Source organism: Pyrgilauda ruficollis, unplaced genomic scaffold (assembly GCF_017590135.1).
Source record: "Pyrgilauda ruficollis isolate IOZ18807 unplaced genomic scaffold, ASM1759013v1 scaffold16, whole genome shotgun sequence".
Classification (NCBI taxonomy): Eukaryota; Metazoa; Chordata; class Aves; order Passeriformes; family Passeridae; genus Pyrgilauda; species Pyrgilauda ruficollis.
In genome coordinates, this window is record NW_024514764.1 from 466167 (window position 1) to 480571 (window position 14405).

The window sequence follows — 14405 nt, forward strand, 5'->3', positions numbered from 1 at the left end:
CCATGGCACTGAATTCCCCAGGGTTGGAATTTTCCTGGGAACTGGGGCATTGAGAGCTTTCCTAAATTTGCTCCTTAAATATGATGGATTGCAGCATTACCAACGGGAATGTTGGAGGGGCTGGCTGGAATTTCTGTTTTCTGGGAATTGGGATCCCCATCCTGATCTGGGGGGGTGGGAAAAGAAGTGGGGTCAGTCTGGGGCAGGTGGAAAACAAGGCCCAGGTTTATCCACCTCTTTTCCATGGTTTGTTCCCTCCAGATAAAACTTCCTTAGGTTAATTCCAAGGATTTGATCAAACTCCATGGAAGGAGGGGACAAATGCTCTTTGCTCTGCTCAAAACAGGGTTTATCTCCTTCCCAGAAATCTGAATTTATTAAAATCCTTTTTCTTTCCAAAGCAGATTTTCCTGCCCCAACCTTGAGCTTTCCAGTCATTTCTCACTCCGGAGTTTCCAGGAGGGATCATTTCAGGTGGAAAACTGAGGGAATCACGCCAAACCTACAGGAAAAGTTAATTTTATTAATTAATCAATCAGCTAAACCTGGCTGTGCTGGGATTTGGAATGTGGGCACTGCCTGCTAGTGGGAGAAACATGGGAGTAAATTACTCATGGTCCCAGCCAGGCTCTGGGTGCATCCTGTGAGTTCCTGGCTTTGGGAATGTGAGTGTCACATCCAACAGAATAAACGGAATGATGGAATCACTAAAGTTGGGAAAAACCTCCAGGATTGACAAACACCCCCTGGAAACTGCACCAGTCAGCAGGATTGAGCTGGGTTTAATTTCTGAAAACAATTTTGAGTCCAGACTTGTACTCAGAGGGGATTGAGCTGGGTTTAGTGTCTGAAAACACAGCTTTGAGTCCAGACTTACACTCAGAGGGGATTGAGCTGGGTTTAGTGTCTGAAAACACAGCTTTGAGTCCAGACTTACACTCAGAACCAAGGAATGGACACAAAATCTCCCCAGGAGCCCACGGCCATCAGCACTGGCATCACAACAACGGGGTCACAGCACATTTCATGGGGTGGGAGGGTGGAAATGTCATGGCTACATTGATTCCTTTCCGGAATGTTTTCCTAATCTTGGTTTTTTATCCTTTCTGGCTGTGTTTGAAGAGTTCCTGGCTGTTCAGGCTCGCTGGGATGGGTTCATGACAGGAAAACAAAGCAAAGGCAGCACGCAGCACATCAGAACCCATTTCCAGAGCAGTGCTGGTGCCTTTTTTGCATGAAACTCTGAAGAAATCTCATTTTCCTTTCAGAAATCCCCTTGAAGAATTCCCAAAGATCCCAGCTGAGCTGTTTGCTGCTCGGAGCTGATCCCAGCAGTGCAAAGCAGCCTTAAACCAAGCTTAACAAGGGAATTAGAGCCAGCTTAGTGTTGATTTGCATCACTAGAGGGGTACAAAGCCTGGAAATCATTCCCTGGAGGACCCAAAGTGGTCCCAGACATCACATCCATCAGGACACCACGAGAGCTTGGCACTTCCAGCTGGGAAAAGCAGGGAAGAGCCCTCTGTGTACATTTCTTGGAGCTTCTGGGGCTCCACATTTTCCTTTTGCGTGAACTGAGCGCTCCTTGAAGTCCCCAAGTCCTCCAGGGGACTCTGCAGTGCCGGGCCCTGCTCCAGTTGAAGTCCCCAAGTCCTCCAGGGACTCTGCAGTGCCAGGCCCTGCTCCAGTTGAAGTCCCCAAGTCCTCCAGGGACTCTGCAGTGCCAGGCCCTGCTCCAGTTGAAGTCCCCAAGTCCTCCAGGGACTCTGCAGCGCCGGGCCGTGCCCTCAGACCTTGCTGGTCTGCATGTGCCCGTTGAACTCCGCGTTCCTCTGGGTCAGCATGGACTCCTGCAGGCGGCTGCTGTTCTCCTGCCTGTGCTCCACGGGGTCTCCATCCTCCGCTCCGTCGCCCTTCCGGAGGCAGAGAACCTTCTGGAAGCTCTGCTTGAAGTTGTCGGAGAGGAAGCAGCTTTGAGTCCAGACTTACACTCAGAACCAAGGAATGGACACAAAATCTCCCCAGGAGCCCACGGCCATCAGCACTGGCATCACAACAACGGGGTCACAGCACATTTCATGGGGTGGGAGGGTGGAAATGTCATGGCTACATTGATTCCTTTCCGGAATGTTTTCCTAATCTTGGTTTTTTATCCTTTCTGGCTGTGTTTGAAGAGTTCCTGGCTGTTCAGGCTCGCTGGGATGGGTTCATGACAGGAAAACAAAGCAAAGGCAGCACGCAGCACATCAGAACCCATTTCCAGAGCAGTGCTGGTGCCTTTTTTGCATGAAACTCTGAAGAAATCTCATTTTCCTTTCAGAAATCCCCTTGAAGAATTCCCAAAGATCCCAGCTGAGCTGTTTGCTGCTCGGAGCTGATCCCAGCAGTGCAAAGCAGCCTTAAACCAAGCTTAACAAGGGAATTAGAGCCAGCTTAGTGTTGATTTGCATCACTAGAGGGGTACAAAGCCTGGAAATCATTCCCTGGAGGACCCAAAGTGGTCCCAGACATCACATCCATCAGGACACCACGAGAGCTTGGCACTTCCAGCTGGGAAAAGCAGGGAAGAGCCCTCTGTGTACATTTCTTGGAGCTTCTGGGGCTCCACATTTTCCTTTTGCGTGAACTGAGCTCTCCTTGAAGTCCCCAAGTCCTCCAGGGGACTCTGCAGTGCCGGGCCCTGCTCCAGTTGAAGTCCCCAAGTCCTCCAGGGACTCTGCAGCGCCGGGCCGTGCCCTCAGACCTTGCTGGTCTGCATGTGCCCGTTGAACTCCGCGTTCCTCTGGGTCAGCATGGACTCCTGCAGGCGGCTGCTGTTCTCCTGCCTGTGCTCCACGGGGTCTCCATCCTCCGCTCCGTCGCCCTTCCGGAGGCAGAGAACCTTCTGGAAGCTCTGCTTGAAGTTGTCGGAGAGGAAGCCATAGAGGATGGGGTTGGCGCAGCTGTTGGCGTAGGACAGCACCACCATGAAGAAGTAGAGCCCCTCCAGGACGGGGTCGGCGGGCAGGATGAGGATCAGGTTGACGATGTTCATGGTGTAGAAGGGCAGCCAGCAGAACACGAAGACCACCACGATGATCACCACCATCCTGGTGACCTTCCGCTCCGACCTGCGGCGCCGCGTGGAGCCCACGCGGATCCCCGAGGACTTGACCTTGACCACGATCAGCAGGTAGCACAGGCAGATGACCAGCAAAGGGCCGAAGAAGCCCAGCACCGAGGTGTAGATGATGAACGCCGCCGACCAGACGTTGACCGGCTCCGGCCAGTTCATGTTGCACGTCTGGAAGTCCTCCTGCACGTCCGAGAAGATGATCACGGGCAGCACCACCAAGAAGGAGAAGGTCCAAACGGTGGCACTGATGAGCTTGGCCACCCTGGGGCGTCTCCACTTGGTGGATTTGATGGGGTGCACCACGGCCAGGTAGCGGTCCATGCTCATCACCGTCAGGCAGAAGATGCTGGTGAACTGGTTGATGCCGTCCACGGTCATCACCAGCCGGCAGAGGAAGGAGCCGAAGGGCCAGTAGGAGATGGCGTTTTGGGTGGCCAGGAAGGGCAGGCCCAGCATGAAGAGCACGTCGGCCACGGCCAGGTTGAGGATGTAGATGTTGGTGACCGTTTTCATCTTGGCGTGGCGCAGCACCACGTAGATGACCAGGGCGTTGCCGCTCAGCCCCACGGCGCACACCAGCAGGTAGCAGATGGGGATGAGCACCTTGTGGATGTACTGGAACGGGGGCGGCTCCGCCAGCGTCCCGTTCTCCGTCACGTTGGGCAGCAGGGAGGAGTTCACCTCGCTGGGAGCGGCTTCCATGCTGAACGTGCTGGAAAAGTACAGGGGATCCATGGGTTTTTGTTTTCTCTCCGTGGTTTTTTCCTCTTAAGAGAGATTAAACTTCATGGGCATCTTGTTCCTGGAAGGGAAATTCAAAATTTGAAAAGTAAAAAAATTCAAAAATTCAAAACTTTCAGAAATTCAAAAATTCAAAACTTCCAGAAATTCAAAAATTCAAGGAAAATAGGGACAGGACTTTTACAAAGTGGACTTTTACAATCACTTCCATTTTCTCTTCTATTCAGGATTTGGGGTTGGATTACTGAGACAAGGAGTAGGATGGGATCAATTCCCAACAAAGGAATTGCACAATGGGAGAATCCCCATGCTCATCCCAGCAGATCCCAGGTTCTGTTTCATTTTCACAGGATCCAGGGTTGGGTGTAGCTGTGATGGATTTTTCCCTGTGAGGCTGGAGAGGCTCTGGAACAGAATTCCCAGAGAAGCTGTGGCTGCCCCATCCCTGGAACTGTCCAAGGCTTGGTTGGACGGGGCTTGGAGCAAACTGGGATAGAGGAAGGTTTTGGGGTTGGAACTGGGACCAGGAGAGGAAGTAAAACTTTTCATAACAATGGAAAACCCTTGGAAAATATCCCTGAGCTCCAAGACAGAAAGGATCACATCTGAGATCTTCCCCACCACGTCAGGGTGTGTGCACAGAGAAGGGAAGGAATAAACTCTTTTTTCCATCTCTCAGATTAATATTTGTGTTCCCACATCCTCTCCTCTCACCCTGAGCTGCTTTCTATCCCAAAAATCCCTTTTTCCTGCAGGAAATCCAAGCTGCAGTGGGCAGCTCCAGGACAGCTGAGCAGATTTGAAGCTGAAATAAATTTTTCCAGTCATTCTGAAAAAGGTGGAGAATTTCCAACACCTCTTTCCTGTGGCGAGCTTGATTCCCAGGAATACTTTTCCACCTTTTTGTCAGAATGGGTTTCGATTTATCAGGTGGAGAAACTTGGGAACATCATACTAAAAAAAGGAGATTTAGAACACCAAATCCCACAGCAAATCCTGGTGAAGGTGGAAGAAATGCCCAGCAATTTTTGCTGCCATCACCTGACGATCAGATTCCCACAATAATCCGGGGGTTTGGATCTGGAATCACAAACAGGCAGCCCACAGCACTGCAAAAACTCCTTGTCTCCAGGAGCAATCCGAAACCACCTCCATCAGTGGCTGGGCTTTCTCCTGGGGTGAGAAAACCTGGGGGAGAGGAGGAGCCCCTGCAGCTCCCGGGAGGAATCACAAATGTGCCGAGCTGCTTTGGGAATGTGCAGATGGGGAGTAGGTGTCTCACGTGGCTGGGTGGAGATGCACCGGGGAAATTGGGAGTGCAGGGAGAGCTGAGGGAGCTGCTGGAGCTCCGGGGGGTGGGGATGGGGCAGGAGGAGCTGGATGTGCTGCTGGAATGTTTGGGGTTTAGGTGTTGGGAGCATCCCTGCAATTCCCAACATCCCGCTGCAGGTAGAGGTCAGCCGAGCTCCTCATAAATTAAACAGGAGTGGGTCAGAGCCTGGGTAAAATAGCACAGGAAAAGACCAGTTCTGGCTGGAAAAGTGGAATTTTAAATCCTGATCTTCAGCTTGTTTTGAATTCCTGAGTTGTAGCAAACCTCAGGTTATTTTTGGGGGAATTCTGGGAGAAGCCGAAACTGGGACCCCTCATTCTCGGCTGGGAGGGGTCTGGAAATTCCCATTTTCCTGCTGTGACCCCACTGGGATCACTGAAGGGAAGAACAGGAAGGAAAAATACGTGGGATGGGCAGGCAGGGTTTATAAACTCATATCCATGGGGCTGCATCCTTGGCATTGGGAGTGTTCTTCCCAGACAAGCTCAGCACACCCAGGCTGGGCCCAAAAAGCCCAAATTTCCATTGAGCCTGGGAAAAATTGGAAGGCACGGAAAGAAAAAGTGCTGGAGCTCAGCAGGGAAGGTCAGAAGGGGCAGTCAAGTGTGGCTCATCCTCTAAAAAATGGAAAAGGACACATTTTCCAAAGTCCCTTTTCCCACAGCGCACATCCTTGGATTCAGGACTGGAGGAATTACACAATAATTTCAGTCCTGGTCTTTCCACCATCTTTGGAGTTCAGGCCTTGGAAAGAGGAGCTTTTTTTTTTTCTTTGGATAATTCCCATTTCTTCTCCCCCTGGAGAAATCCTCCAGCCCCAAATCCCTGTTTGCAGAGGGCCTCGGGCTCTCCCAGCCATCCATTGGCATTCCAGGGGTTTTTCATGAAGGACTTGGGTGTGTTTTCCATGGAGAGATGTGGATTTTTAAAATTTTTTTTGTGGATTTTTGGATTTATTTTTTGGATTTTCCAACAGAGAGGAACTTCCAGGTTCCCTCAGCAGCCAGACTTTTCCTGGAGTCAGGGACACTTTGTCTCCTCAGCGTTTTGGGGCTCTTCCCGTAGGTTTGTGGGAATATTCACCTTTCCCTTGGGATTTTTGTTCTGTGGGATGAACTGTACAACATTTCCTGTCATACCCAGCGGATTGGGAAGGGAATCCCAGAATCCTGGAGGTCAGAAGGGACCTCCAAGCTCATCCACCAGCACCTCCCAATATCCCAGATCGCTCCAGCCTGGATGTGGGCAATTCCAGGGATGCCCCAGTGCATTTCCTGAAGGAAAATCCATTTCCTAAGGCTGCACATCCTTCCAACTCTTCCCTGCTGTTTACAGCACCAGGAAGGAATTGACTCCACCTGGACATTCCCAGGATTTGATGCCCCAAAGCCCCCAGATCTGCAATCCAAACCCAGATCCCCATCCCACGTTCGCTTCCCTCAGCCTTTGCCTTGCAGCCACCAGAATTCTGGGATTTTTCCTGGAAAAAAAAACCCTGAGCAGCTGCAAATCCATGTTTTCCTGGCTGCCTTGGAGGAGCACAGGGAACTTTTCCCCCTATCCAGGTGACAATTTGTCCCTCACCAGCACGATTTGGCCTCAGCTCCTTTTGTCACCACGACCCTGAACCTCCACAAAGGCTGATTAAAGACGATGATTAAAGGTAATTAAGAGGCGCTGATTGATCCCTCATAGCCTTGTTTGTTGTTCTTAATTAAGGGATTAATAACAAACACACCTCCAGGGGATTTCCTCTCATCCAGATTTTCTTCTCTTTGATTTCCAAGCCCCCACCCTGGGATTGTCCATAAATTTTGGGTTTTCTGCTTAAAATTGAGGAGCTGGGAATGTAGACCTGGAATAATCACTGACAGAATTCCAAGTTTTAACAGAACATCATCCAGGAAAAAATCAGCATCCACAGCAGCTGAATATATCTCTGTCCCTGCTTCCCAAAAACATTCAGGGAATAAATAGCAGAGGTGTTATGGTGCTAGAATTTCACATTTGTGAAAACTCCTAAATAAACCTGGGTGAAAAAAAAGCCAAGAATTAACAGAACAGCGACTGAAAAATCATCCCGACCTAAGGAAAAACAAACATTTAAAATGGAATTAAAAATTTTAATTTAAAATTAAAAATGCTCAGGCAGATCAAGACTGAAGTTTTCCCTGGGCTCTGGTCACAGCAGGAAAGCAAAAATAACTCCGTGGAGAACATTGCATGAGAGTGGGGCAGGGCTCAGGCAGGAATTGCAGGAATTAAACCTGATTTTCCAAGCTGGATTGGATCCTGCTGCCTGTTTGCCTCTGGAATCATCACTCTCTCATCCACGATAATTGCTGGGAATGGAATTACAGCACCAGCACGGCAGATTGCTGCTTCCAGCAGCAGGATAATTAGGGATAACACAGCCAGTGGGAATCCAGGCTTTTCAAACTGTCTTGGGAGGAAAAACACCCGGAGAACTCTCCAGGAATTGTCTCCCGGCAGCAGAGCTCCCATCCCGTGGAGCTGGCTGCAACAAATCCCTGGGATTTTCATCATTTCATCATTTCCATGGCTTGGAGCTGCGTGTCCATCACCTGCTGCTTCCCAGAGAGCCGCGGGGCCTCGTTCCTTGGGTTTGGGTGGATGGAGCAGGCAGGAGAGACGTGGCAGAGCAGCTCTGGGATAACTCAGAACTCCCGGGAAAGCTGGGTGGGAGCAGCAGGGAAATGCAGCATCACCCCGAGAGCTGCCTCAGCTCTGAGGGATGAAAATGTTCTGTACAATGCAGCAGGGATACCTTTGATGTCCCATTCCCACCACCTGGAGTTTAAAAAACCGGAAGGAATCCGTTGAGATTCTCTCAAAAATGAATTTTCTCCTTGGACAAATCTGCCTTTGATGCTTCTCAGGGGGAGTTTGTTGCTCTGAAAAAACAAATTATGGATTTTTCTCTGCTGAAAACAAAACTTTCTCACCTGAAATTGCTCCTCTGTTTCCACTCTCTGAATTAGGACTAAACCAATCAGCTGAACTCCGAGTTCCACAACTTCTTCCCACTTTTAACCCTAAAAAATCTTTTAAAATTGTATATTTGGCACCACCTTGCTACCCCTCAGCTCCTCCCAGGGTTCCCAGAGCACCTGAGAAGCTGCTCCGATTTTTAGCAGCAAACAACTCATGAAACAACACATAAACCCAAATCTTTGCTGAATCTTTTTTTTTCTCCCCAAACACGTTTAAGTCGTGCTCAGGGATTACTCACTGGGGCTGAGCTGCTCCTGCCTCACCAACACTCGTGGAAAGCAAATCCTGCTGGGTTTGCTCCCAAGTTTAAGATGGGTTTGCTCCCAGATTTAAACTGGGTTTGCTCCCAGATTTAAGGTGCGTTTGGTCCCAGATTTAAGGTGCATTTGGTCCCAGATTTAAGATGCATTTTCTCCCGGATTTAAACTGGGTTTGATCCAAGATTTAAACTGGGTTTTTCTCCCAGATTTAAACTGGGTTTGCCCCTGGATTTAAACTGGTCTTGCTTCCTGATTAAGACGGGTTTGCTCCCGAATTTAAGGTGGATTTGCTCTTGGATTTAAGGCGGGTTTGCTCCCAGATTTAAGATAGGTTTACTCCCAGATTTTAGGTGGTTTGTTCCTGGGTTTAAACTGGGTTTGCTCCCAGACTTACTGCGTTTGGTCCCAGATTTAAGGCTGGGTTTGCTCCAGGCAGAGCAAGGTGTGGAGCTCCATCTCTGTTCCCCCTCCGGGCAGCGGGGCTGGGCTGCCGCTCCCAAACCCGGCTCCAGCTCCAGCACCTCCCCAAACCCCGGGGGTTTTCCCAAAGGTTTCTGTTCCTCCCTTCCCCTCTGCAATCCAGGGACACGCAGAGGTTTCAGGGATATTCCAGGTCGGTGCAGGAGCGTTAATTCCAGGCTGAGGGAGAGCAGGAACAGCCCCTGGCCCCGCGGTGGAAGGAGCTCAGGAACAGCAGCTCCGGGGGCAAATTCCAGGATTTGGGGTGTCTGGCTGGGATCCATCTGCCTTGGATGCAGCCCCACCGCAGGCACCGAGCCCTGCTGGCTGTCCCCAGGAGCTGGGGGTCCCTCAAGCGCCCCCAGACTGATCCCAGCGCCCCGGGAGCAGCTGTGGGGCTCACCCGGGGGTCTCCTCCTCCCCAGAGCTACAAAAACTCTCTGCTTGAGCCCAAACCGCCTGAGCCCGGCTCTTTCTGAGCCCGGCTGTCCTTTCCCTGCTCTGGGCTCCGGCGCTGGGAGCTGCAGGGAGCCAGCCCAGGGTCAGCCGGAGCTGCTCCCAGCCCGGCCCCATCCCGACCCGCGATGTCACCTTGGCCCGACGCCCCCGATGTCACCGTGACCTTGACATCTCTGCTGGCTGACCCCCCTGGAGCAGCTGGCACCCCCTGCTCTCCCTGCCGTGTTTCACCCCAGGGCTCTGCAGCCCCGCCAGGGCTCTGTCACATCCCCGGGTGACAGCGGCCCCGGGCTGTGCCCGCTGCTGCCTTTCGCGTCCCTTCCCAGCTCCAGAGCCGCGCTCAGGCTGCTCCTGCTTCAAACGCAGCAATCCCCACGGCCGGGGGTCCCTCCCGGGCACCTCCAGCCAGGATTGTCACCCCACTGCCCGGAGAGTCTCTCCTTGTCATCCTCCCAGCCAGGATTGTCACCCCATTGCCCAAAGGGTCCCTCTCCGTCACCCCCACCAGGACGGGAGGGTGACCAGGTGACCTGGAAGGGTCACCCCACTGCCCAGAGGGTCCCCCTCGCCATTCCCCAGCCAGGATGGAGTCACTCCAGCACCAAACCCTCCCTTAGAAGGGCAAATTCTGTGTCTCCACAAGCCGGACCGGCGGCTCCGGTTCCTCCTCCACGCCACCGAGCCCCCCAAGCGGGGTGCGCCCTGCGGACCCCCCGCCTGCCCAGTGCCCATCCTCCCCGCAGCGATCGCTCCCGTTCCCCTCATCCCGGCTCGCCGTTCCCGGCTCCCGGCCGTGCTCACCTGCGGCTCCAGGGCTGCTGTTCCCCGGAGCAGGAGCCTGCCGCTCCCGCAGCCGCTCCGGGAGCGCTCCCCGCGCTGGCCGCTCCCCCGGGAGGAGCCACGGGGTTCGGAGGGGCCGGGGGTGCCGCAGCCCTGGGGCCGCCCCCTGCTCGGCAGCTCGGGCTGGAGCTGGGAGCGGCTGCTGCGAGCAGCGGGAGCGCTGCGCAGGGATGCTGTGCCCGCCGGTGCCCCCGCGAGTGCGTGTGCCACCTGCGAGTGTGTGTGTCACCTCCCCGTGTGCGTCTGTGCCACCTCTTCATGTCTGTCCCCTTTCCCATGTCTGTGCCACCTCCCCATGCCTGTGTCCCCATCCCTTCTCCATTCCCCCATCCCTGTGCTCCTGTCCTCATCCCTGGTCCCCGGTCTCTGTTCCCTTTTCCCATCCCTGTTCCCTCATCCCCATCCCCGTTCCCCATCCCCTTCCCTGTTCCCCCAACTCTATCCCCCCCATCCCCATCCCCCCCATCCCTATCTCCCATCCCCATCCCCGTTCCCCGTCCCCATCCCGGGCTGTCCTTACCCGGCTCTGCCGTTCCCGGCTCTTGAGCCGGAGGGGGAAGAGCCGCATTTCCCCCGCTCCATCTCCTGTCCAGCCCCGAGCAATCCTCCAAAGCCTCCCGCAGGCTGCGAGCGAGCCCCTCCCGACCCCCAAAGGCGGCAGCCGAGCCCGGGGTGCGTTTGGGGACAGCGTTTGGGGGCCTCTGACACCTGCGGGGCTCTGGTTTCTCGCCCCTGTCCCTGGGCAGAAGGGGAGCCCGAGTACCGGGGCGCATCGCGCCTCTCCCCGGAGAGCGGGATCCCATGTGGAGAGGTTTTCCTCCAGCTGGCTCCGAGTCAGGCCCTAAAATCGCTCCTGGAGGGAAGATGGGCGCTGAAAATCCAGGCTGCGAGGGGAGCCCGGTGTTGGGCTCGCTCCCTCCTAAACTCCCCGGGGTGCTGCTCGGCAGGAAGGGGCTGAAGTATTTGCGATTTTGAGTATTTTGCGATGCAACAAGTGCGATAAAAGTGAGGCAGAGCTGTCCCCCCTCCTCCCCGCACCCTCCCTGTGCTGTCACATACTCAAACATCACTCCCAGCATCACCTCGAGTGTTTTCTCCCCACTTTCTGGGCAGCCTGGGGGGCTCAGAGCAGCTCCGAGCTCAGCCCCTCCTCATCAGCATGCACAGAGTGTCGCGCTCATAATAATGGATCTGATCTTAATCCTCTGTTGAGGCTTTTCAATTAGAGCCGGGTGCTTGAGTCAGACGTGTGAACACGGGGGAAAAAAAGCGAGGCAGAGCTGCTGCTGGCATGTCAGGCTGGAATTCAATCTGCTGATGTATTTATGGGCATGGGTTGCTAAATGCGAGCGAGACTCCAGCCTGCTCTCGCCATGACAATGGGAAGAGTCATCTGATAAAAATAGAATTTGGCATGATAAACAGGCAAGCAGAGGAGCTTCGGATCACCTGCTCGGCAAACACGCCCAGAAAATGCCCACAATTTATTGCCCAGCAATGATCCCGCCAGGAATGACAGCTTGAAGCCAAATGGGGTTAATTTAAAGGAATTACCTTTATTTTATTAGAATTTATTGGCGATTTGTGCTAGGGAAAATGTTGCTGGATAAACACGGCGGTGCCTAAGTTGCCCTGAAGAAACAGCACTTTTCCTGTAAATAAACACTGGGAAAAGAGGAATTTTACTGGGATCTTTGCAGGGAAACAGGCAGGATTTTCAAAAGCTCTCAAGGCTGGTTAAATTCTTTACCCACTCGAGCCAACAGCGCCGTGTTGGGGCTGAATGGAGGGAACACAAAACCTGGGAGAGCATTCCCTGCAATCCTCATTTCTGTGCCCAATTCCCCTGGGCAGAGGGCAAAGAGCTCCTGGCATCCATGGGTGGCACAGAGACCTTTGGTGGCACAGCCCCCCAGAGGGATGGGAGAGTTTCTTTTCTTTTGAATTTTTCTGTGTCTCCCCTTTTGCTGGATGGAATATTTGATGATCCGCGCGCTTGTGACATTTTTTACGTTGACATTGCGGAGAGGAAGGAGAGCTGAGATGGAGATAAAAGCCTCAGAATGAGGGATTTGTGTTGGTTCTGCTCTTTGTGTGTGTCCTCGTGGCCGTGAAGGACAATGGGATGGTGGGGTGTGTGGGGAAGAGCGTTCCCAGCAGGACAAGGAGTGACCCTGCCCCTCTGGGTGCTGTGTCCACCTCTGCGTCCCAGCACAGAGGGGACAGGAGCTCCTGGAGGGATGTGAGGATGAGGAAGGGCTGGAGCAGCTCCGTGCCCAGGAAAGGCTGAGGGAGCTCGGGCTGCTCAGCCTGGAGAGGAGCCCCAGCTGAGAGGGGACTCAGCCCTGGAAGTCCCTGTGTGTCCCTGGGTGTCCCCATGGATCCCTGGGTGTCCCTGTGTCCCCATGGATCCTTGTGTGTCCCTGTGTGTCCCTGGGTGTCCCCATGGATCCCTGTGTGTTCCTATGTGTTCCTGGGTGTCCCTGTGGGTCCCTGTGTTTTCCTGGGTGTCCCTGGGTGTCCCCAGGTGTCCCCATGGATCCTTGTGTCTCCCTATGTGTCCCTGGGTGTTCCTGGGTGTCCCCATGGATCCCTGTGTGTCCCTGTGTTTTCCTGGGTGTCCCTGGGTATCCCCGTGTGTCCCCATGGATCCTTGTGTGTCCCTGTGTGTCTCTGGGTGTCCCTGGGTGTCCCCAGGTGTCCCTGTGTGTCCCTGTCTGTTCCTGGGTGTCCCTGGGTGTCCCCATGGGTTCCTGGGTGTCTCCAGGTGTCCCTGGGTGTCCCTGTCCTGCAGGGAGAGCTCTGCTCCAGGGGAATGGGCAGGGATTGATCCCAGGAATCCGCCCTGAACTTCTGCCCAGTCCTGAGCAGATCCCACAGAGGGTGTGGAGTCTCTCTCTTGGGGATATTCCCGAATTTCAGGATGCGATCCCACTCTGGGATGACCCCGTGCTCCCTCCCAACCTGCCCCATCCCAGGATCCCATGATCCGTGTCCAAACCCCTCCCAAATCCTCCTCATTCTGTTCCAAGCCTCCTCATTCTGTCCCACCCAGCAATTCCATGTCCTGGCACGATCCCTGGATGGGTTTTTCCCCAGGAATGCTGAGGATGGGGAAATGCTGGCACACATCCTGGCACCATCCCAGCCCAACTCCTGCGGCTGTGACACGGGGGAGCTGCGGGGACAGGAGCTCGGGAGGCTCCTCCTGCCTTTGGAATCTGGCTGAGGCAGCAGGGATGAGCTGGATCCCTATTTTTAGAAGGAAAAACTCCTGGAGAAACTTGTGGCAGCAGCTTCTCCCAGTGGAGATTGGCATTAAGGAGGAGGAATGAGGGGTGTGGAATCATCTCCAGGAGAGGTTCGGGTCCAAGCCTGGCTGGAATTGGATGGAAATGATGGAATTGGAAGGAAATGCTGGAATTGGGTGGAAATGCTGGAAGTGGATGGAAATGCTGGAATTGGGTGGAAATGTTGGAATGGAATGGAAATGTTTGAATTGGATGGAAAAGTTGGGACTGGATGGAAATTCTGGATTGGATGGGAATGCTGGAATTGGATGGAAATGCTGGAATTGGAGCTTTGATTAAGGACTGGAACAGGCCAATCGAGATCCCTTTAAACCTCAGACCAGCAGAGAAACAGAGGAGCAGAAGATCCTTGGGTTGCTCCCAGGTTCTGGAATGGTTGATCTAAACATTCATTGCGAGCAAATCCATATTTTTTGAAGGAAGAACTCCTGGGGAACTTAGGGCAGCAGCTTTTCCCAGTGGAGATTGGCATTAATGAATGAGGGGTGTGGAATCATCTCCAGGAGAGACTCGGATCCAAGCCTGGCTGGAACTGGGTGGAAATATTGGAATTGAATCCTTAGGGCTGGATTGACTCTGATTAAGGGCTGGACTAATTAAATCAAGATCCCTTTAAACCTCAGAACAGCAGAGGGACGGAGGAGCAGAAGGTCCTTGGGTTGTTCCCAGTTTTTGGAGCCTTTGCTCCAAAAATGGATTGGATGGGAAGGACTTGACACAGAATTTTCACATCCAGCAGAGGAAAAGGGTCAAAGCCAGTGGAAGCAGTGTGGAAATGAGGGAAAATCTGCAGAGCTTGGCCAGGCTGGGAATCAACAGAATCAAAACCATCCCAAGTGGTGAAGGGGCAGCTTTATTTTAAAAAAATTGAG

General features: G+C 53.3%; 1 protein-coding gene across 1 annotated transcript; it reads right to left on the reverse strand.

Moving 5' to 3' along the window:
* Positions 1-2737: 2737 nt before the first annotated feature.
* On the reverse strand, positions 2738-3850 carry SSTR5 (somatostatin receptor 5). Its single transcript, XM_041462634.1, has one exon. The coding sequence runs from the start codon at positions 3848-3850 to the stop codon at positions 2738-2740; it is 1113 nt and encodes a 370-aa protein (XP_041318568.1).
* Between the last annotated feature and the right edge of the window lie 10555 nt (positions 3851-14405).